This window comes from Oncorhynchus keta, chromosome 14 (assembly GCF_023373465.1).
Source record: "Oncorhynchus keta strain PuntledgeMale-10-30-2019 chromosome 14, Oket_V2, whole genome shotgun sequence".
NCBI lineage: Eukaryota > Metazoa > Chordata > Actinopteri > Salmoniformes > Salmonidae > Oncorhynchus > Oncorhynchus keta.
In genome coordinates, this window is record NC_068434.1 from 41,325,236 (window position 1) to 41,350,129 (window position 24,894).

The 24,894-nt window shown below is 41.6% G+C and overlaps 1 protein-coding gene across 1 annotated transcript; it reads right to left on the bottom strand.

Annotated features, from left to right (window-relative positions):
• Window positions 1-728: 728 nt before the first annotated feature.
• On the bottom strand, window positions 729-15,523 carry tm2d2 (TM2 domain containing 2). The gene is given in 6 exon segments (XM_052461774.1): window positions 729-3,093; window positions 13,743-13,800; window positions 13,803-13,848; window positions 14,060-14,147; window positions 14,464-15,199; window positions 15,388-15,523. Coding segments are annotated over 5 exon segments (471 nt in total). The 5' UTR covers window positions 14,538-15,199; window positions 15,388-15,523; the 3' UTR covers window positions 729-2,888.
• Between the last annotated feature and the right edge of the window lie 9,371 nt (window positions 15,524-24,894).

Here is a 24,894-nt window from a genome sequence, read left to right on the forward strand (position 1 = left end):
TAAAACCTGGTTTTACTTTCCTCTAAGTACATGTAACTGCCATAATAATGGAAACACTTGAGTAAATGAGGGATACAAAGTATATTGAAAGCCTGTGCTTCCACACAGGTGTGGTTCCGTAGTTAACTAAGCAATTAACATCTCATGCTTAGGGTCATGTATAAAAAGGATGGGCAGGCCATTATTTTGGCTACCATGGCTTTGACCCCAAATGATGGCAAAGGCCCCCATCTACAGGGCACGAGTGGTCACTGAAATGGCTTGATGAGCATGAAAACGATATAAACCATATGCCATGGCCGTCTCAGTCACCAGATGTCAAAACAATTGAATGCTTATGGGAGATTCTGGAACAGCGCCTGAGACAGCATTTTCCATCAACAAAACACCAAATTATGTCAATTCTCATGTAAGAATGTCGTCGCATCCCTCCGATAGAGTTCCAGACGCTTGTCAAATCTATGCCGAGGTGCATTGAAGCTGTTCTGGCTCAATGCCCTATTAAGACACTCACTATATGTTGGTGTTTCCTTTATTTTGGCAGTTACCTGTATGTCACAGTAAAAATATCTCTGTGCTTTGAACAAGCCTAGGTCATCAGGTGTACAGACACACAAAGAATCGTGAAGTGCATGGATGGATGCATGCACAGAACAAAAAGGACCCATCTCATACATTGTTCATTTTGAACAAATCATAGATTCAGAACAGGATTCAAATAGAAATACTTAATCAAACAAACATTTTATTGAACCACAAACACTTGATGTGCAGGGATGGCAAACAGTCTGCATTCTCTCACATTACACCTAGGAAGATGCATTTTTGCCAACCTTTTTCCCAAAATGTCATATTTTGGAAGACATAATATTCCAAATGTATCAATTTCAGCTTTCAGTCCATATTTATAGAAGGCATTAGAATAGAATTTTACTCAAGTAGCCTATCACTTAAAATACAATAAGGTAGTGCAAAAATATAAACACAACATGTAAAAAGTGTTGGTCCCATGTTTCATGAACTGAAATTTTAAAAATCTCAGAAAACTTTCATTAGTACAAAAACATTATTTCTCTCAAATGTTGTGCAAAAATCTGTTTACATCCCTGTTGGTGAGCATTTCTCCTTTTCCAAGATAATCCATCCACCTGACAGGTGTAACATATAAAGAAGCTGATTAAACAGCATGATCATTGCACAGGTGCACCTAGTGCTGGGGACAAAAGGCCACTAAAATGTGCAGTTGTCACACAACACAATGCCACAGATGTCTCAAGTTGAAGGAGTGTGCAATTAGCATGCTGACTGCAGGAATGTCCTCCAGAGCTGTTGCCAGATAATTATGTTAATTTCTCTACCATAAGCTGCCTCCAACGTCGTTTTAGAGAATTTGGCAGTACGTCCAACCGGCCTAACAACCACATGTAACCATGCCAGCCCAGGACCTCGACATCCGGCCTCTTCACCTGCGGGATCGCCTGGGGGTGCTGAGGAGTATTTCTGTCTGTAACAAAGCCCTTTTGAGGCCGGGCCTGGCTGCCAAGTGAGCCCCTGCCCAGTCATATGTAATCCATAGACTAGGACCTAATTAATTTATTTGATTTCCTCATTAACTCAGTAAAAATCTTTGAAATTGTTGCAAGTTGTTATATTTCTGTTAAAGTAGAAATAAAGACAAACATTTCAATGCATAACAAAGGAATAGTAAACAATCATTGAATTATTGAGGGTAGATATGAACAGCATTACACATAGGGTCCTAATGTGTCTTTAACCTCTGGTTCATGTAGTTGTTTTCAAATTAACACAACAGAACTACATTTGGAATTACATGTATGCAATGTGAGCAGCACTATGGAAGGGTGCAAATGCCAACATCCAATATGATGTACTTTTAGTATACATCAGATGTAAAGAAAAAGAAAAAAGGACTGCGCAGAGATGATCAACATGTAGTAAGTAGTATGATGAAAGGGGAACAGCTCAAATGTATCCTTTAGAACATTGCAAAGCTTCAGTGGATCAGCTAGAACATGTATATTTATTTTTTCATTCTAATTTTCATCATATGGTCATGGGCAATTCCATGGTAACAGAATGAGTCGAGAGGGGACTTGGATTTTTCACTTTAAAATGTCAAAACAAAAACCAATGATTGCAAAGTTAAACAAACCATACAACTCGATGCACAAGGACTACTTTTAACAACTTGACAATTTTACAAAAACATTTATTTGAAGAGCAGTGGCGGTGCAAAGTTCGATAACAGAAGGACAGTGTGTGCCGTGTGTGCAGTCATCCTGTTAAACTTTGCATCTGCACTGTTCTTCAAGTAAATGTGTTGTGAAATTGCCCTCGGACATCGTAGATGTTGTGTAACTTGTGCACGCATACAATCGCATAAATGAAACGTATAGATTTAAGCTTTCATATAGACAACATAGCAAACCATTTCCTTTGCTTAAATCAGTTCAGTGGTCTAACCTTTAGACACAAAGTCTTTCAAAACAAAGCAGGGAAATCTATAGCAGCCTACTGAAGGCAAAAAGGTTTCGAACATGCCAGCCACTCAACCATGCCCCTGGTCCAGACATCATTTGCTCATACTTCTCGTTTTCCCATGGTGAGAGAAAAGACCGAGGAAATTGCGTTAACGGCCGACACGTTGGTTATTATGGTGCGATTAATGGTCATCTGTGGCATGCGCAAAACAAAGCGATAGCATGTCAGGTGTCAAGATTCTCCAGGAGAATCGGATAGAAAGGCATCCGACACGTGGTCAAAACTGCTCTTAACTGTAATTCACAAATAAGCAAAGGTAAATATTCGGCCTGCATCTCTGCAATGTAAACCCACCTTAAAAGGTCTTCAACCCATGCTCGCTGGTCTCAGTAGAAGGTGCACCAGTTGCTGTTGTCACTAGGCATCAGGCCTCCGGTGAGGAGATCCACTAGCCACCAGATGCCCAGGCCTCCTAGGGTCAGCAGCATGCCCACAGCTGTGCCTGTGTGCCCCAGGCAGAACCGGTCCACTCCAAAGCACCCCGGGAAGAAGGAATACAGCAGAGTAGTGATGAAATAGTGGCCAGCGTATCTGAAATCACAAGGGAGAGGTGTCAATAACATGAAGGAATGGCCAGGTGAGCACATTAAAAGTGAGGTAAAAGGTCTCCTAATTGGGCGCATTATTATGAACTTCCAATGCCATTCATATATTGGTTTGTAAATAATTCTCTCCAGTGGTGAAGCTACACCACATGACCAAAAGTATGTTGGCACCTACTCGTCAAACATCTCATTCCAAAATCATGCGAATTAATATGGAGTTGGTCCCCCCTTTGCTGCTGTAACAGCCTTCACTGATCTGGGAAGGATTTCCACTAGATGTTGGAACATTGCAGCGGGGACTTGCTTCCATTCAGCCACAAGAACATTAGTGATGTTGGGCAATTATGCCTGGCTCGCAGTCGACGTTCCAATTCATCCCGAAGGTGGTCAATGGAGTTGAGGTCAGGGCTCTGTGCAGGCCAGTCAAGTTCTTCCACACCGATCAACAAACCATTTCTGTATGGACCTCACTTTGTGCACAGGGCTCATGCTGAAACAGCATGACCCCCAAACTGTTGCCACAAAGTTGGAAGCACAGAATCGTCCAGAATGTCATTGTATGCTGTAGCGTTAAGATTTCCCAGATTTGTCCATCAGACTGCCAGATGGTATAGCGTGATTCATCACTTCAGAGAACGCTTTTCAACTGCTCCAGAGTTCAATGGCAGCGAGCTTTACACCACTCCAGCTGGCGTTTGACATTGTGCATGGCGTTCTTAGGCTTGTGTGCGGCTGCACAGCCATGGAAACCCATTCCACGAAGCTCCCGACTAACAATTATTGTGCCGACGTTGCTTCCAGAGGCAGTTTGGAACTCGTTAGTGAGCGTTGCAACCGAGGAAAGATGATTTTTACGCAATGCACACTTCAGTGGTCCCGTTCTGTGAGATTGTGTGGCCTACCACTTTGCGGCTGAGCCGTTGTTGCTCCTAGATGTTTCCACTTCACAATTACAGTTGACCGGGGCAGTTATAGCAGGGCAGAAATTTGGCACACTGACTTGTTGGAAAGGTGGCATCCTATGACGGTGCCACGTTGAAAGTCACTGAGTCCAATCTCCATGTTTGTCTATGGAGATTGCATAGTTGTATGCTCGATTTTAAACACCTGTCCGCAACGGATGTGGTCGGAAATAGCTGAATCCACTCATTTGAAGGGGTGTCCACATACACTATATATACAAAAGTATGTTAGCTTCTGAAGCAACTTCCATTTCCAGGCCAAGTAAATGTACATATAACAACCAAAATATAACTGCCAAAGTATCTTAGTGTGTTGAGCCACCACGAGCTGCCAGAACAGTGTCAATGCTCCAAGTGTCTTGAACTCAGAGGGATGTGACACCCTTCTCCACGAGAAATTCTATAATTTGGTATTTTGTTGATGGAAAACGTTGTCTCAGACGCCGGTCCAGAACCTCCCATAACAGGTTCAATTGGGTTGAGATCTGGTGATTGAGACAACCTTGGCATATGGTTTAGATCAGTGGTCACAAACCGCTTGACCAGTCGATCACGCTCTATCTCCAAGGCATTCCTAGTCGATCACCAAACATTTCTGTAAAAAGGAATCAAACCATTGCGTTCCTTAGGACCGGGAAGGATAGTGTTCCCAGTGTTTTGAACCATTTCATCTGACTGAAGGTAGAATAGCGCCCATCCGTAGAGCAAATCAAGTGCGCCTATAGGCATACCGCTGGCCAATCAGACAGCTCAGATCACCACGTCTGCACAGATTTCTCGAGCCATAGACTGTAAAAAGAAAAAACTCAAAACGCACAGCAAAGTTGATACTGTGAGATTTCAAAACCATGACTAGAGAGAGACTCAACTAATATATAGCAAAGAGCTGCTGTTTTTATGAGTACGTTCATGTTTAAAGTTGTTATTCAGCACTGTCAAAACTTACAAAAACACTTATAAGCCATAAAATGCACGTTCGCCTACTTCCACTCACGCCACAACCAGCGCTGCAGCTGCAATGAATGAGCAGAGTAAAGTGTTCTGATTAGCTTTCTTATTATTTGCAGCTTGTGTCTTTTTGAATATGGAAGAATATTTCACTTTCTCCGGTCATAGGATTAACAACAGGAATTGGTGCATGAGGTAGAAATAATGCAGTGCGACATGAGTTTCGCCATCAGCCAGAAGACTGTCTCCCCTTTTCTCAGCAGAGGGAGAGTGGAGGGACGGTGAGTCAGGTGAGAGGCAACCTCACCACTGCTCTAGGGCTAGGAGATATGGAATTAATTCTAATGTATGGTTTTGAGCGATATTCCAAATGCCTGTCTCGCAAGGTTATTGTTTTTCGTTTTTATGAGTGTTTGTTCTCATGTTGTATTTTTTGGTCACATCTCTTTCGCTCATCGGTGCTGTGTGGAACTCTCATTTACCAAAGAGATGTATATAATGAAGAGATGCACGTCTCGGCCCTAACAATGGGAGTCGTTGTCCCAAAGGCGGGAAGGCAGGCGACAAGCTCAGGTCCAAAATAAGCCCATAGAAATGCATTGGATTTATTTTGGACAGATTTTAGCGAGAGTGAAACCTCTATGGCTTACACACACCAACCCATTGACCTGTCTCTCACATCAACCAAGTTGAGAGATCACGTCTTCCTCTCTGACAAGCGGTTTCAACTCATTATTTGCATTTGAGGTTTGGTCCAACAAAATCGGTCATATGGACATAGAAACACATTGAGACATTATTTTACTGTGATAACATTTCTAACAATACCCTTTTTATGTCTCAACTCCTCAAATTGCATGCAGAGCAGACACTACTAAAACAAGAGTATCAATGAACATTGATTCTGGGAAATTAATGCTCAGTTTGTCCTTGGGGTACCACATACCACTAGCAGCATTTCAGCCAAAGACTGTTATACTAGCTATCTATTCTTTTATAAATGTGCAATAAGCATAAAACAATTATTTTAGGAATTGGCAACTCCTCATTCTGAGAAACAAGGTAAGCCACTTGATTTCAACATCTGAACAAAGTGGACATGGTAACATGCTTTTCAAACAGAAGTGATGTGTGTTCATAACATTTAAACTGTTCAACCTTGTTAGCTAGCAATTATACAACAGGTGGTTCTAATCCTGAATGCTGATTGGTTAAAACCGCATTCCAGCCAGTATCTATTCCACAAGTTACCACTGGCTAAGTCTGTCGTTAAAATGCCTATTTACTCTGTACCATCTGACTGCGCAATCCACTGTCATCAGCCCAGCCAGGCAATTTATGAACTTGAGCTCCACTATAAAAAGCACCTAGACATTATCTCACATTTCTTTTAGACTAACATTTAGTTTTCAATAGCAGAGATTTGATTTGTATAAACCCTACTGTCTGTCTCTCCAACATTTGCAACATTGTTTCATTATTAAAATTCAATCTCCAGCTGTCCCATAGTAATCAACGTGTCGGGAGTCAGGACAAGACAGACAGAAAGCGTTTCTCAGCCAGTCTAAAATCATGAGTCTCCTGGCATTTTTATGGATATATACAAAGAAATGTAAATTAAAAAAAGGTCAAACAAAACAAAGTGCAGCAAGTTTGCAGTCTTTCTGGCTTCCGTTTGAAGTGATCTTTTTAGCTGGGTTGTTGTCTAGCTCCTCTGAACAGTGTCCTGATGAGTGAGCACATTTTCTATGCCAGGGTGAAATTGTGCCTCATTAGCTCATGCTTATGGATGTATCCAATTAAAATGTCACTAGGAAACAGCTTAAACAAATGCAGCTACTGTTGTTATTCTGGCTGCACTGTTTGACGTGACTAAGTTAGCCATAGTTGGCGAGCTAGTAAGCAAGGGATAAGAACGTTTCCAGCCTGTATGGCAATGGAACAATTACAACGAACGACTGGGTTGCGTCTCTGGCAACCGAACTTTCCATTATATCTTGTGGAAGGATGAAATGGTATGAATAAATTCATAAAAACAACTTCAATGAAAATAGTTCAATCATTATTTGGGGCGGCAGGTAGCCTAGTGGTTAGAACGTTGGGCCAGGAACCGAAAGGTTGCTAGATCAAATCCCCGAGCTGACAATGTAAAAATCTGTCGTTCTGCCCCTGAACAAGGCAGTTAACCCACTGTTCCCCAGTAGGTGGTTCTTAACTGACTTGCCTAGCTAAATAAAAGGTTACATTTTTTTTTAAATGTTGGTAACATGTTCTATAAAAGTGATAATGCCCGGGAAGCCGGTGTTTGGATGATATATATTGGCATGGTTTGCCACCCCGTGCCAATATAAGCTACAACATCGACTTCTCAGGCATTATCACTTCAATAGATCCAAGTTGGCTAAAATGTAAATATAAAGATTAACCACCTAATCACTAACTAATACATGGGCTTGAGAGATTGTTGATGAGAACTTAATTTAACTGCCTGCTACAAGAATTTAGTCATCATTAGTGTATGTTAAACTATTTTGATACAATTTAAATATTAGTGGGTCTTATGGTTGTGGAAGGCTTAGACTTAGCCTAAGTATAGCTGAATTCATTAGATTAATGCTGACTGTTAAAATGCAGTGCATTTGACCTTTTAAATTGTACAGCAAAACATATTTAGAGAGAATAAAAAGCGCCCATCCCTACACTGCTCCCTCCACCTCAGACTGACCATCAGACGCAGGCATCAGTCCAGTAAACAAAATATGCAGTACCAGTCAAAAGTTTGGACACACCTACTCATTCAAAGGTTTTTCCTTGTTTACTATTTTCTACATTGTAGAATAATAGTGAAGACATCAAAACTATTAAATGACACATATGGAATCATGTAGTAACATCAAAAGTGTTAAACAAATCTAAATATATTTTATATTTGAGATTCTTCTAAGTAGCTACCCTTTGCCTTGATGGCAGCTTTGCACTCAACCAGTTTCATTTGGAATGCTTTTTCAACAGTCTTGAAGGCGTTCCCACATATGCTGAGCACTTGATGGCTGCTTTTCCTTCACTCTGCAGTCCAACTCATCCCAAACAATTGGGTTGATTTCGGTTGATTGTGGAGGCAAGGGCATCTGATGCAGCACTCCATCACTCTCCTTCTTGGTCAAATAGCCTTACACAGCCTGGAGGTGTGTTGGGTCATTATCCTGTTGATACAAATGATAGTATCACTAAGCGCAAACCAGATGGGATGGCGTATTGCTGCAGAATGCTGTGGTAGCCAGGCTGGTTAAGTGTGCCTTGAATTCTAAATAAATCAGTGTTTCCAGCCATGCTTCACTGTGAGAACCACACATGCAGAGATCATCCGTTCACCTTATCCACGTCTCACAAAGACACAGCGGTTGGACCAAAAATCTCAAATTTGAACTCATCAGAAAAAAGGACAGATTTCCACCGGTCTAATGTCCATTGATTGTGTTCCTTGGCCCAAGCAAGTCTCTTCTTATTGGTGTCCTTAATTAGTGGTTTCATCGCAGCAATTCGACCATGAAGGCCTGATTCACCCAGTCTCCTATGAGCAGTTGATGTTACGATGTTTCTGTTACTTGAACTCTGAAGCATTTAGCAGAGACGCAAACTGGTGAGGGCCCAAAAAGGTGACACCTTTTTTTGTTGTTGCACATGCAAAAAAAATCCCTGCTAGGGGGAAATGCAGGTTAACTAATTAAACAACAAATAATATGATCTATATGATCAGTCTCAGTGTGTAAAATACAATAAATAAAGTGGTTAATGTGAACCTAACACAGCTAAAAAAAATGTCAGGAAAGCAATCCAATGTTATTTGTTGCCTAGACTTTACTGCAAATGACACTCAAGTCTTGAGCAAAAACGATAAACACATACAAAGAACGTTTGTGACCCCACACAATCTAAATATTGCACTTGGGGAAAAAAACATATTAAAGTGGAAATAGAATTAAACAAAACAAGCGTTCTATTTTTGCTGTATTATAGTGGCCACTATAGTAGACATCGATCAAGTGCACAAGCCTACATGTGTGCAAAAATAATTCACTGAATTCATTTTTATTTTATCCCCCCTCACTCACACACGTTACTGTCAAATTCAACACAACAAAAGCAATATCTTTGGGCTACACTGCACGTTATTACATTGTACACGTTTTGCCTGTGGACATCTGATCTACAATGTGCCAGCAGGCACGAGACCGTTTGTGGCATACCCCTTTTTATCCACTGTATTGGAAAAAGTGAGAAATAGGGTAAGTGTGTGGTGATCATTTCACCTCTATAGTGCCATCCAGCTTAAGCTAGGCCCAGCTCCAGCTACACTTGATCCCTGAATCCACTTGTTTAACAAGCAACGCCTCATTTTCACCTAATTCTCTCATTCTGGTAATTAACCACATACTGTAGAGGGAAAACATTAGTATGTTAGCTAGTTAACATTACACACATATTGCCAGGGTCCAGTAAGCAACTAACATAACTTGAGAAACGGCAAGGAGTCGTATACCAGTTAATACTATAGCGAATTGGTTAGGTTACTAACGTTAGCTCATCTGATGTTGTAACGTTAGCTAGCTGTCTGACTTTATTAGCCAGCTAATTTTCACACCATAAACTAAATTATTTGATCAGCTTAGTTGGCTAATGTTGCTCAACATTTCTCTGGCTAGCTAACAGAGAATTCGATCCACCTAGCAAGATACTTTACAAAGCTAACAATTATTGTTCCAACACACTTGCTCCATCACCTTAAACTTTCCAAACGCCAGCCCGTCTTTCGGTTACAGCTCATGAAGTACGGTTCAACACCTTCTCACCCCTGTTTCCGTGGTCAGGCTTCTCACCTACCTCTTCGTTATCGTTCTGGGGACGCGCTGCTGTAACTGGCAACCTGCCTGCCCACTCTCCGCTGCCTTTCCAGAGCGCATGCTGATGCTGTAACTAGCAAGTTGATTGTCTCTTCAGATACAGCCAATATTGCCACAAACGCGCATCACTTGTTCGCTGACAGCCAGGAGTGATCGATCCACTTTCTTATTAGATTTACACAAATCACGTAGGTTATCTATTTTGGAATCAAAACGGCGAATTTCGCCGAAAGGTGACTAGTTTGCTTCCCTGATTTATTTGGGCTGCAATTTCTGAGGATGGTAACTAATGAACTTATCCTCTGCAGCAGAGGTAACTCTGGGTCTTCCTTCCCTCTGGCGGTCCTCGTGAGAGACAGTTTCATCATAGCGCGTGATGGCTTTTGCGACTGCACTTGAATAATCTTTCAAAGTTATTGGCATTTTCCAGATTGACTGACCTTCCTTAACGTCTTAAAGTAATGAACTGTCATTTCTCTTTGCTTATTTGAACTGTTCTTGCCATAATATGGACTTGGTCTTTTACCAAATAGGGTTCTCTTCTGTATACCACCTCTACCATGTCACAACAAAACTAATTTGCTGAAACGCATTAAGGAGGAAAGTAATTCCACAAATTAACTGAAGGCACACCTGTTAATTGGAATATAAGAGTAACGTCAACTTACCAACATTACGACCAGGAATACGACCTTCCTGAAGCGGATCCTCTGTTTGATCCACCACCCAAGACAATGGATCGGATCCCAGCAGGAGACCAGAAACAACGGCGCCGCAGAAGGGGCAGACGGAGCGGTTTTCTGGTCAGGCTCCATAGACGGGCACATCGCCCACCGCTCCAGAGTATACTACCAGTCAACGTACAGTCTCTTGACAACAGGTAGACAAAATCCGAGCAAGGGTTGCCTTCCAGAGAGACATCAGAGGTTGTAACATTCTCTGTTTCAAGGAAACATGCCTCACTCGGGATACGTTATCGGAGTCGGTACAGCCACCTGGCATCGCACAGACAGAAACAAACATCTCTCTGGTAAGAAGAAGGTTGGGGGTGTATGCCTTATGATTAACGAGTCAAACAACATTGATGTATACGCTGATTCGGGAAGCGAGTTTATTAGCAACTGCATCGGTGATGTTGTACCACCAGCAACTATTAAAACAGTCCAACCAGCTGGCTGGTGTGTTTACGGACATATTCAATCAATCCCTATCCCAGTCTGCTGTTCCCACATGCTTCAAGAGGGCTACCATTGTTCCTGTTCCCAAGAAAGCTAAGGTAACGGAGCTAAACGACTACCGCCCCGTAGCACTCACTTCCGTCATCATGAAGTGCTTTGAGAGACTAGTCAAGGACCATATCACCTCCACCCTACCTGACACCTTAGAGCCACTCCAATTTGCTTTCTGCCCAAATAGGTCCACAGACGATGCAATCTCAACCACACTGCACACTGCCCTAACCCACCTGGACAAGAGGAATACCTATGTGAGAATGCTGTTCATCGACTACAGCTCGGCATTCAACACCATAGTACCCTCCAAGCTCGTCATCAAGCTCGAGACCCTGGGTCTCGACCCCGCCCTGTGCAACTGGGTACTGGACTTCCTGACGGGCCGCCCCCAGGTGGTGAGGGTAGGCAACAACATCTCCTCCCCGCTGATCCTCAACACGGGGCCCCACAAGGGTGCGTTCTGAGCCCTCTCCTGTACTCCCTGTTCACCCACGACTGCGTGGCCACGCACGCTCCAACTCAATCATCAAGTTTGCGGACGACACAACAGTGGTAGGCTTGATTACCAACAACGACGAGACGGCCTACAGGGAGGAGGTGAGGGCCCTCGGAGTGTGGTGTCAGGAAAATAACCTCACACTCAACGTCAACAAAACTAAGGAGATGATTGTGGACTTCAGGAAACAGCAGAGGGAACACCCCTATCCACATCGATGGAACAGTAGTGGAGAGGGTAGCAAGTTTTAAGTTCCTCGGCATACACATCACAGACAAACTGAATTGGTCCACTCACACTGACAGCTGCGTCGTGAAGAAGGCGCAGCAGCGCCTTCAACCTCAGGAGGCTGAAGAAATTCGGCTTGTCACCAAAAGCACTCACAAACTTCTACAGATGCACAATCGAGAGCATCCTGGCGGGCTGTATCACCGCCTGGTACGGCAACTGCTCCGCCCTCAACCGTAAGGCTCTCCAGAGGGTAGTGAGGTCTGCACAATGCATCACCGGGGCAAACTACCTGCCCTCCAGAACACCTACACCACCCGATGTTACAGGAAGGCCATAAAGATCATCAAGGACATCAACCACCCGAACCACTGTCTGTTCACCCCGCTATCATCCAGAAGGCGAGGTCAGTACAGGTGCATCAAAGCTGGGACCGAGACTGAAAAACAGCTTCTATCTCAAGGCCATCAGACTGTTAAACAGCCACCACTAACATTGAGTGGCTGCTGCCAACACACTGTCATTGACACTGACCCAACTCCAGCCACTTTAATAATGGGAATTGATGGGAAATGATGTAAATATATCACTAGCCACTTTAAACAATGCTACCTTATATAATGTTACTTACCCTACATTATTCATCTCATATGCATATGTATATACTGTACTCTACATCATCGACTACATCCTTATGTAATACATGTATCACTAGCCACTTTAACTATGCCACTTTGTTTACTTTGTCTACATACTCATCTCATATGTATATACTGTACTTGATACCATCTACTGTATGCTGCTCTGTACCATCACTCATTCATATATCCTTATGTACATATTCCTTATCCCCTTACACTGTGTATAAGACAGTAGTTTTGGAATTGTTAGTTAGATTACTTGTTGGTTATCACTGCATTGTCGGAACTAGAAGCACAAGCATTTCGCTACACTCGCATTAACATCTGCTAACCATGTGTATGTGACAAATAAAATTGGATTTGATTTGATCATGTTGTGTGGGTGCTTTGCTGCAAAAGGGACATGTGCACTTCACAAAATCATGAGGTAGGAAAATTGTGTGGATATATTGAAGCAACATCAAGACATCAGGAAGTTAAAGCTTGGTTGCAAATGGGTCTTCCAAATGGACATGGATCCCAAGCATACTTCCAAAGTTGTGGCAAAATGGCTTAAGGACATCAAAGTCAAGGTATTGGAGTGGCCCTGACCTAAATCCTATGGAACATTTGTGGGCAGAACTGAAAAAGTGTGTGCGAGCAAGGAGGCCTACAAACCAGACTCAGTTACTCCAAGTGTGTCAGGAGGAATGGGCCAAAATTCACCCAACTTATTGTGGGAAGCTTGTGGAAGGCTACCTGTAATGTTAGACCCAAGTTAAACAATTTAAAGGCAATGCTACCGAACACTAATTTAGTGTATGTAAACGTCTGACCCACTAAGAATGTGATGAAAGAAATACAAGCTGAAATAAATCATTCTCTCTATTATTCTGACATTTCACATTCTTAAAATAAAGTGGTGATCCTAACTGACCTAAGACAAGGAATTTTTACTAGGATTAAATATCAGGAATTGTGAAAAACTGAGTTTAAATGTATTTGGCTAAATTGTATGTAAACTTCCGACTTCAACTGTAAGTGTTTCGGCCATCATGAACCAGAATTGAACAGCTCTGATACATAGCACTGACCTCCAAGCAGGTATTTCAAATCTGTTGAATGATGAAGTCAGGCAAGTGTCTCAGTAGCGTAAACTGGGAATGACTATCATCATGTAACAACAAACAATGACTGATGAGCTTGTCAGAAACTGCAGTCAAGTACAGCAGCTAGATTCTCCCTTACTTGATGCACGGCTCATTCCCTCTCAGGAACTCCCTGGGTCCAGCACACTCAATGTCATGCAGATGACTGGTGTGTGATTCACATCTTTGTGTACCTGCACTCCAAACTAAACAAAGGTGGTGATTTAGTTGAATAACAGATGAAATCACACAATGTTCACACACAGAAATTGACGGAATACCAAAAATCGAAACAATGTTCAACCGTGCCAGTTTGCCCATCTGTTTTTGACTGACTAGTCAATGTACTAGTAGAATAGAAAGCCACACACAGATTGAGTGAGAGCGAGAGGGCCTATCCACTACGGTTTGACATACCTTCCAACAACCATGTCCCATCTCCAGAATGGCAGTGGAGTTCTGTGCATGGTCCACTGGATCTTGACAGGGTATGAACTCCTCAAGTCTTCACATGCCAACAGAAAAGGGAAAATTAAAATGTGTATTCTGTCTATTTTTGTGTACCACATTAGAAAACGGGCTGGGCAAACAGGGAGCTAAGACACTCAAAAAAAAGCAAGAGGTGACAGACCAACTTAGAGAGCAATCTCAAAGCAATTTGTTGTGGCACTGAACAAAAATATATATGCAACAATTTCAAAGATTTTACGGAGCTACAGTTCATATAATGAAATAAGTCCATTAAAATAAATTAATTAGGCCCTAATCTAGGCATTTCACATGACTGGTAATACAGATATGCATCTGTTGGTCAAAGATACCTTAAAACATTTTTTTTTAAAGGGCGTGGATCAGAAAACGAGTCAGTATCTGGTGTGACCACCATTTGCCTCATGCAGCGCGACACATCTCCTTCATATAGAGTTGTTCAGGCTGTTGATTGTGGAATATTGTCCCACTCCTCTTCAATGGCTGTGCAAAGTTCCTGGATATTGGCTGGAACTGGAACACGCTGTCGTATACGTAGATCCTGAGCATCCCAAATAAGCTCTGGGAGTATGCAGGCCATGGAAGAACTACGACAAGGAATTGCATACAGAACCTTGTAACATGGGGTTGTGCATTACCCTGCTGAAACATGAGGTGATAGTGGTGGATGAATGGCACAATCTTGTCAATCTTTCTCTGTGCATTCAATTTGCCATTGATAAAATGCAATTTTGTTAGTAGCTTATGCCTACCCATAACCCCATCGCCACTATGGGGCACATCAGCAAGCTGCTAACCCACACAACTAGATACACGTGGCCGGTTGGACGTACTGCCAAATTCTCTAAAACTACTTTGGAGATGGCTTATGGTAGAGAAATTAATATTAAATTCTCTGTCAACAGCTCTGGTGGACATTCCTGCAGTCAGCATGCCAATTGCATACTCCCTCTAACATTATGTTATGTAACAAAATGGCACATTTTAGAGGGGCCTTTTATTGTCCCGAACACAAGGTGCATATGTGTAATGATCATACCATTCAATCAGCTTCTCGATATGCCACACCTGTCAGGAGGATGGATTATCTTGATAAAAGGAAAAATGCTCACTATCACAGATGTAAACAAATATGTGCACAACATTTGGGAGAAACAACCCTTTTGTGCATATGGAACATTTCTGGGATCTTTTATTTCAGCTCATGAAATAAACGTGTTACGTTTATTTGTTTAGTGTATAAATGTAATACTTACCGATGGCTGCAGAAGACAACTGGCGACGGGGGCCTATATTCATATAGTTCCGTATAACTCACGCATTCAACTGGTATGATATGATACGACGTTATCCTGTGGCTGCTCACTGAATGCAGCTGTTGCTCTCTCCGGATGTGTCTGGTGTATTCCTTCCAAACATTGCAAAAGCAACACTGATAGTAGCAAGATAACTTGACCGCAAAGAAGAATGTAGCTGACCGAAATCCTAGCCACCTTCTCAACTTTGGTTGAACTGCGGCTATTACTAGCTATAGCTTGCTTGTTGCGCCATTGGATTGGAGAAACGTCGGCAAGCAATGCCAATGGCTAACTAACCGTTAGCTAGCTGTAACGTTAGAACTAGCTAAGAACTGATCATATTTTATTTATCATATTTTATTGCTATCTACCAGTATCCTGCCAGATAGTTTGGTTAATATAGCTAGATTACATTGATTAATGTTGCATACAATCTTATTTTATTCAAAGATGAGTTCTGTTATTTTATCCAGCTGGGAAGAAACTGGATGTGACGTCAACGAAAGCGCTTAATTCTTCAAACATTTCTGTGGATTTTATATCGCAGTTGGCAACCAACTTTAAGGTGTATTACCGCCACCAATTGGACTGGAGTGTGAACCAGAGACAGTGAAGGTCTCAATCCTACCCAATAATCTCGTCTCCCAAAGGAAACGACATACAAAATGAAATACTACATCCGCTGAAGATTTCCCCAGCAGTTTCACTTAATCCTGACTCTTCAACCCCATTACTCCTCAAATCTAATAACAATCGCTCCCTTTCTCTCACATATTTCTGGCACTGAAATAGAACATGTTTCACTGTCTCCATCTCCTGACAATGATCACACCTCCCAGTCGGATGTTTCCCGACCAATTTCAATGTTATATTTAGCCTTGTGACTACACTATCCTCCCTTCTCTCTCAGCCAGAGGACCTCCCTGCCCCCACCTTTTCCTGGATTTTGTACAGGTGTCATCCCTTTCTCTCCCTGTTCCACAACTCTTGCCACTTATATTTAACCACTGTTATTATTAACCCCTCAGCTTCTGCTTTACTGATTGACAATTCCATCTCAACATTAGGATGTTTAAGAGCCTGTTTGACGATAATATCCACTTCCTCATTCCCCTCCACTCCCACGTGAGCTGGTACCCAGAGGAACATAACAAATACCACATCTGTTTCACTCTATACAAGCACTGCAAAACATACAATACATCATGTCTGCCCTGAGACACATGAATTTAAGCTCATCAGTGCTGCACAGGAGTCAGAGCGGATGACTACCCTTTCTGGCTTCACCTCCTCCACCCACCCTGCAGCTAAACGTATGGTCAGCAACTCAATTGTGTAAATTATCAGTTGCTATTTTTGTTACTGCCACCTTAAACTCAGCAACACTAAAATATGCTCCTGTCCTCCCTGTTTTAGGATCCTTAGATCCATAATTTAATATATTCAAGAAAGCATAGTATTGTGTTCTTAAATGTTCGCTTACAAATGAATCTACTCCTCTCAGGCAACCCTAGATCTATCACTGGCTGAGGGAGAATGTCATGGTTCCACCTGTCACCAGATGGGGGCAGAGACCGTCCTAGAGACATCAACGACACTCAGGTGTGTCCTATTTACTCATTTTGATTATTTCCCTGTTAAAAGAGGTGTGTTTTTTTTTTTTTTTTTTGCTGAAGCTTAAAGTATGTGCTGTATGCGTATGTCTCCGGAGTGATTTTGAGACTTTGTGTTTGTATGGTTTGTCAGTGTTACTGTGATCCTTCTGTTACAGTTTCTCAGTGAAGTATTATGTTTATCCTTAACTATTGATTCCTCATCTGGTCTCTTCTCTGCACCTGGGTCCAACCTCACCAAGTCACAGAGAAACCCAGGTTGGATAGCAGAAAGAACTACAGAAGGGCTAAACTCCCTCCCAAACAACCCCATCTCTCTCACCATGCAATTGCCTATCCACCCAAAGCTTGTACTAAGATTTTGTTAATGTTCCCAGTACACTGTACGTGCACCTTTTTTGTAGAATGTGTAGCCTTATGTCCTTGTAGATTTACCCAATATGTCATAGCTAGCTGTTGTCTCAACTTTAACGGCATCTCTCCCAACTCTACCTGCATTGTTCCACGACAGGGCTATGACCTGGATTACATCTAGCTTTTTTTTAAGATGTCTGAGCTGCTGATCCATATGCTATACTTCCATAATCCATTGATTACCTTAACAGCACTAAACTAAGCAAAAAAATAACTGTTCTCCCACTGTCAACTGTGGGGGGGTTTTCAGCTAATTTAACGTGTCAAATATTTGTATGAACATAAGATTCACCAACAGACATAAACTGAACAAGTTCCACAGACATATGACCAACAGTAATTGAATAATGTGTCCCTGAACAAAGGGGGAGTCAAAATCAACAGTATCAGTCAGTATCTGGTGTGGCCACCAGCTGCATCATACAGTGCATGATTTGCCAGTACTTTCAGAACTAAAGAAAATATGCACTTTCTGAAAATGATATATATAAACTCAGCAAAAAATGAAACATACCTTTGTCATGACCTTGTCTTTCAAACATAATTAATAAAAATCCAAATAACTTCACAGATCTTCATTGCAAAGTGTTTATACACTGTTTCCCATGATTTTTTCAATGAACCATAAACAATTAATGAACATGCACCTGTGGAACTGTCATTAAGACACTAACCGCTTACACACGGTAGGCAATTAAAGCCACAGTTATGAAAACTTAGGACACTAAGTAGGCCATTCTACGGACTATGAAAAACACACAAAAAAGATGCCTAGGGTCCCTGCTCATTTGTGTGAACGTGCCTTAGGCATGCTGCAAGGAGGCATGAAGACTGTAGATGTGGCCAGGGCAATAAATTGCAATGTCCGTACTGTGAGAGACCTAAGACAGCGCTACAGGGAGACCAGATGAACAGCTGATCGTCCTTGCAGTGGCAGATCACGTGTAACAACACCTGCACAAGATCGATACATCCAAACATCACACCTGCGGGACAGGTACAGGATGGCAACAACAACTGCCCGAGTTACACCAGGAACGCACAATCTCTCCATCAGTGCTCAGACTGTCTGCAATTGGCTGAGAGAGGCTGGACTGAGGGCTTGTAGGCCTGTTGTAAGGCAGGTCCTCACCAGCAACCACGTTAACTATGGGCACAAACCCACCGTCACTGGACCAGACAGGACTGGCAAAAGTGCTCTTCACTGACGAGTTGCGGTTTCGTCTCACCAGGGGTGATGGTCAGAATCGCGTTTATTGTCAAAAGAATGAGCGTTACAGCAAGGCCTGTACTCTGGAGCGAGATAAATTTGGAGGTAGAGGGTCCGTCATGGTCTGGGGCAGTGTGTCACAGCATCATTGGACTGAGCTTGTTGTCATTGCAGAGAATCTCAACACTGTGCAATGACATCCTCCTCCCTCATGTGGTACCCTTCCTGCAGGTTCATCCTGACATGACCCTCCAGCATGACAATGCCACCAGCCATACTGCTCATTCTGTGCGTGATTTCCTGCAAGACAGGAATGTCAGTGTTCTGCCATGGCCAGTGAAGAGCCCGGATCTCAGTCCAATTGAGCATGTCTGGGACCTGTTGGATCAGAGGATGAGGGCTAGGGCAATTCTCCCCAGAAATGTCTGGGAACTTGCAGGTGCCTCGGTGGAAGAGTGGGGTAACATCTCACAGCAAGAACTGGCAAATCTGGTGCAGCCCATTTAAGTTTGCTGAAAATGAACGCAGTTGACAGTGAGAGGACGTTTTTTTTTTTTTTGCTGAGTTTAGATACTTTTGTACCCGTTTCCTGCAGCATCTTCACAAGGTCCGTTGCTGTTGTTCTGGGATTGATTGCACTTTTCGCACCAAAATAAATTCATCTCTAGGAGACAGAACGCTTTCCTGAGCCGTATGACGGCTGCGTGGTCCCATGGTGTTTATACTTGCGTACTATTGTTTGTACAGATAAAATTGATACCTTCAGGTGTTTGGAAATTGCTCCTAAGGATGAACCAGGCATGTGGAGGTCTACAAAAAATTCTGAGGTCTTGGCTGATTTCTTTGATTTTCCCATCATGTCAAGCAAAGAGGCACTGCGTTTGAAGGTAGGCCTTGAAATAGATCCACAGATCCACCTCCAATTGACTCAAATTATGTCAATTAGCCTGTCAGAAGCTTCTAAGGCCATGAGATCATTTTCTGCAATTTTCCAAGCTGTTTAAAGGCACAGTCAAATTAGTATACAGTATGTAAACTTCTGACCCACTGGAATTGTGACACAGTGAATTATAAGTGAAATAATCTGTAAACAATTGTTGGAAAAATTACTTGTGGCATGCACAAAGTAGATGTCCTAACCGATTTTAACAAGAAATTTGCGGAATGGTTGAAAAACGAGCTTTAATGACTCCAACCTAAGTGTACAGTATGTAAACTTCCGAGTTCAACTGTATCTATTGCAGAACAGCAATGATCAAATACTGTACATTTTTCAGAACTTCTGATCATTGTTCTTTCGTTTGTAACTGAGTTGCAGATCTTAGGCCACTTTTTTATTAACTTTAAATATATATGTCAGACACATTTCAGTTGAAGGCATTCAGCTGTACAACTGACTAGGTATCCCCTTTCCCTTTCATCAGTGAATACAAAATTCACTGTTCAGTGTTTTGTTCACAGAATATAACACTTGGTTTTCACCAGAAGATAAATGTGTGCAATTGCATACACTGTATCCAGCAAGCAGTAACTACAAGTGCACAAAAGTCCCATCAGTGTCGTACAACAATGTAGGGATAGAGAATGAGGAATCATTTATAGTATTTGTTACAATATTGCGGACATGCAGAGACGCAGGGAATGAAGTTGGGTTACCTCTAAGCAGGAGCATCATGCACCCACTATTTTATAGGAGGTCTGAAGTACAAGAGGATGGTTGGCCTGGAAGTTGGAGAATTCTTCAAACACCCGAACCAGCTTTCCTGCAATCTAGAGCCATAATCATTATGCCTAATGTTTTTTTTTTAAATTAAGTATATTTTTCTGCATAGGTTATCTAAGCATACCTCTTTTCCTGTTCAATTGTCATTTTAATGAGGGTGTCATTCTGACTGTTGTAAATCACACATCTCAATATACTGCACTAACATGTTTAGGACATTTCATCCAAATTTCAACAGTAACACACAATCAATGCAGGCACATATCATGGCATCATAAATGACACATCTAATTTGCAAAATGCATTAACTTTCAAAACTTTAAATGATGACAAAAATTAACTAACTCCCATCAAAAGCTACACATTGTTATATAATGAAAAGCTATTTTAATCAAGCGTTACACAATGACCCAATAAATACTAACTACAACTATCAATATACCCTAACATAACCCGCTTGCATATGTCTACGCCATTTGTTGATACTATAATTATAGTAAGCACAATAAAAGGCAAGCAAACATATCACAGCATGGGCTGTATTCCTGTTTTCATAAAATTATTTTAGCAAAGATGACCAATGCAGAAAGAATGTCACTCAAGAGCATGAATATCCAAAAACAAAAGGCTTTACAGTATTTTACATTTTTCCATTTTAATTGAGAGTGATCTTCCTCTATGGGCCCCTCTACCTCTCCTTTGTCCTTGCCCTCTGCATCTTGGTCCATTCAAAACAGTAACTCAGAGGTGACCTCTTTTATGCATGAATAAGGACTCGTTGCCGATTGAACAAATGTGCAAAAAGGTTTTGCACACATGCAGAAGAGGCTCATATTAATGGGAGTAATTTGTATCAGCTGTGACCAAATGTTTTAATTTTGTTTGACATGATTTACTCAGCTGACTTTTGCATCTTTTGTAGAGAGTTGTGTTTACTGTTTTGCAAAAATGTGCTTATGCACTTGCATTATGTGTGAAAGCAATGAGAATTGACTGACAGTGTTGCAAAAAAGAATAATGTAGTGCTCATTACATTATGAGGGAGATCAAGGGGACCCCAGTTTCATTAAACATGTTTTAGCAATCCCGCTCCCCCCGCAGCCCCAAGATGAATGGCTTGGCCACACTCCACTGCTTTGATTGATGCAACTAGAAGTGTCTATGCTATACTGAACAATAATAGAAACGCAACATGCAACAATTTCAAAGATTTGGAGTTACAGTTCATAGAAGGAAATCAGTCAACTGAAATAAATTCATTAGGACCTAATCTATGGATTTCAAATGACTGTGTTAGGGGCGCAGCCATGAGTGGGCTTGGGAGGGCATAGGCCCACCCACTGGGGAGCCAGGCCCAGCCTATCAGAATTAGTTTTTCTCCACAAAATGTCTTTATTAAAGACAGAAATACTTCTCAGCACCCCCAACTTTTTGCACATATGGAATATTTCTGGGATCTTTTATTTCAGAAAAGTTTGTGGTCATACGCACATCCTTTGATTTCAGCTCATGAAACATGGGACCAACAATCTACATGTTGCATTTACATTTTTGTTTAGTATAATGTAATGACCCTGGGTTTATAAGCACGGAAATCGACCCTGCTTCACGAGCATGCTTTTGCGGCACAGTCGATAGCGCGCCGGACCTCGGGCTCGAAGGTCGAGGGGTCGAGGGTTCGAGACCTGCTCCCTGCTGTTTCATTACAATATAATGAAAAGGCACTTATGAAAGAAAATTCCACAATTGTATCTATTTTGGGCTGTTAATGTATATTGGTGTTTCGTTTTGTGTCCGATACACTCAGGGTGTTGTTACATATAATATGCAGCACGCATGAACAAAGAAAGTCATTGCAGCCTATCATTTCACTTCCCCTAGCTGTGAGAACCATGGCGTGAGCACAGGCTGACTCGGCATTGCTATAGCACAGTTGTAACGTTTGTCGTTGGAAGGAGACCAAGGTGCAGCGTGGTAAGTGATCATGATACTTTAATTATTCAGAACACCAAACAAAAACAACAAAAGAATAACAAGCGTCACGTTCTGCAGGCTTCACAGAGCTAACAAAAAAAACTAAATCCCACAAACACCAAAAGGAGAATGACAACTTATATGTGATCCCCAATCAGAGACCACGATAAACAGCTGCCTCTGATTGGGAACCACACTCGGCAAAAAAAAAAAAAAGAAATAGAAAACATAGAAATAAAGAAACTAGAATGCCCACCCTAGTCACACCCTGGCCTAACCAAAATAGAGAATTAAAGCCTCTCCATGGCCAGGGCTTGACAGCAGCCGAATAGCCTGCCAGCAGCCTACCAAAGGTTGCACTGTGTCCATTGCAATGTAAAAACAAACACAGCTGTAACTGTTCAATAGTTAGGCTATCCATATTACCAGAGCTAGGTAGCCTAGCAGTTAGGAGCGTAGGGCCACTGGTTCAAATCCCATAGCTGACTAGGTGAAAAATCTGTTGATGTGCCCTTGAGCAAGGCATTTAACCCATAATGGCTTATCTCTGACCAAGTGGGATGTGCAAAAAATGCACTTGTACATGTATGAAATAGGACAAATGTAAGCACCCAACTTCTTATCTTATTGTTCTTCATATTTCTATGTCAGATTCACAGCCGCAATTTATGAAACATGCCAAAACTTTGGAGATAACAATAGATGGCAAAGTCAAAGATACTGATTTCCCCTATCCATCTGTGGTGAAGGTTTCCCTAAATGCTTATGACATATTCAGCTCCAGAATCAGCCATATTCTCGCTAGCTGGCTAATCTTTTGAATACAGTGTAGCAACAAAAGATACCATTAGCTAGCTAGGTTAGTCAGCTGTCAGTGCTCTGCTTGTTATTCTTTCTCCATTCCACATGGAAATCAACGCAAAGTTCAGTAATAGATTCTGCATCTGATTTTTTTTTTAAATAGGACAAATCTGAGGGCACACATGACTACTCTGCCTCTTGCAACTTTGGGTCCTGTGTGGCTCAGTTGGTAGAGCAAGGTGCTTGCAATGCCAGAATTTTGGGTTCAATTCCCACTGGGGACAAGTACAAAGAATGTATCCACTCACTACTGTAATAAGGGTGTCTGTTAAATGACTTAAATCCAAAGTCATCATCTCCAACATTGTGCAGTTCCATTATAGAGCTTTGGTGTGGATTAAGGCCTATATATTCATATCAGTTGTGTTCCTCCTCTGTATTCACCTTCTTTGTTTCTGTGTGGCAAGGGAAAGTCTACAAAACTAAGAGCAAACCAGCCAAATGTTGAATACATTGTAATGATACCGATAAATGAATCCTGCACACAATGTGCTTATTTTTATTAAATGTTTTATCAAGAATAATATTTGTTTTGATGTATATGAAATCGTTTGGTGAAATATGCATAAAAGTAGAGAAATTGCACATAATTCTGTAACTTTGGATAGTTGTACTTCCAATTTTGATCATCATGATTTATGAACATTAAAGAACATTTATTGATCTACTGGTATTTTTAAAAGACAGTCTAACTTTTGTTTTTGTGTGCTTGGATTCAAGGGAAACTATGGTTGCATGAATCTTTTTGCAGGCATTCATTCGGGTTTCTTATATGAATGTTTTTTGCAATTTTTACAGTATAATATTGTTTTGATGATGTAACTATGTTTTGAGAAGATAACTTCATTTTGAAAAAGCATTTACTGTGGACACTGTTTTGAAAATTGACAACATTGTTAAAAAAATGCTTTTATATGATTGAGAAAGGGGATTCTATGAAACATCAAGGCTATTGATATATTGGTTTGTAAATACTGCTCTCTAGTGGTGAAGCTATGTTAGCTCCCAAAACAACTTCCATTTCATTTCAAGTCTTGAGGGATATCCTACAAAGCAAAGTTCCACATCAGCAGTTTTTCTCACTGACAGTCACTCAATTAATCATGTCAGCTAACAATGTTTCAATTGGTCAATTAGTCTAGCAATTTATCTAAACTGGTAGGAATCATGGCCGAATACTGACCGGGCACGCAGGGCAGGGGGCCCTGACCTCCAGGGGGCTCCCATTAATTTGGTTAAGGGTCAGACACACCGAGAAAACTGAATGCCTATAGGTACTTAGCACCTCTGCCCAGAGTGTCTGCAGTTAACTTTTGGATGTTCACATAGAACAGTTTTAAATACTCCAGGCCACAAGATGACAGTAGCTTGTTTGGCTTGTGCCTGTTGTAGCTAATGTAAGCTAACTAGCAAGCTGTGCTAATGTTGTTGCTAGCGAACTAGAATTTGTCGTAAGCCTTTGTTTATACTAACCAGATGGCCACAACTAGAAAACTAGCAACATTATAATTAAACCACAAAGCCTATTCCCACCCAGGAGACTGAAAAGATTTGGCATGGGTCCTCAAATCCTCAAAAAGTTCTACAGCTGCAACATCGAAAGCATCCTGAATGGTTGCATCACTGCCTGGTATGGCAACTGCTCGACCTCCGACCGCAAGGCACTACAG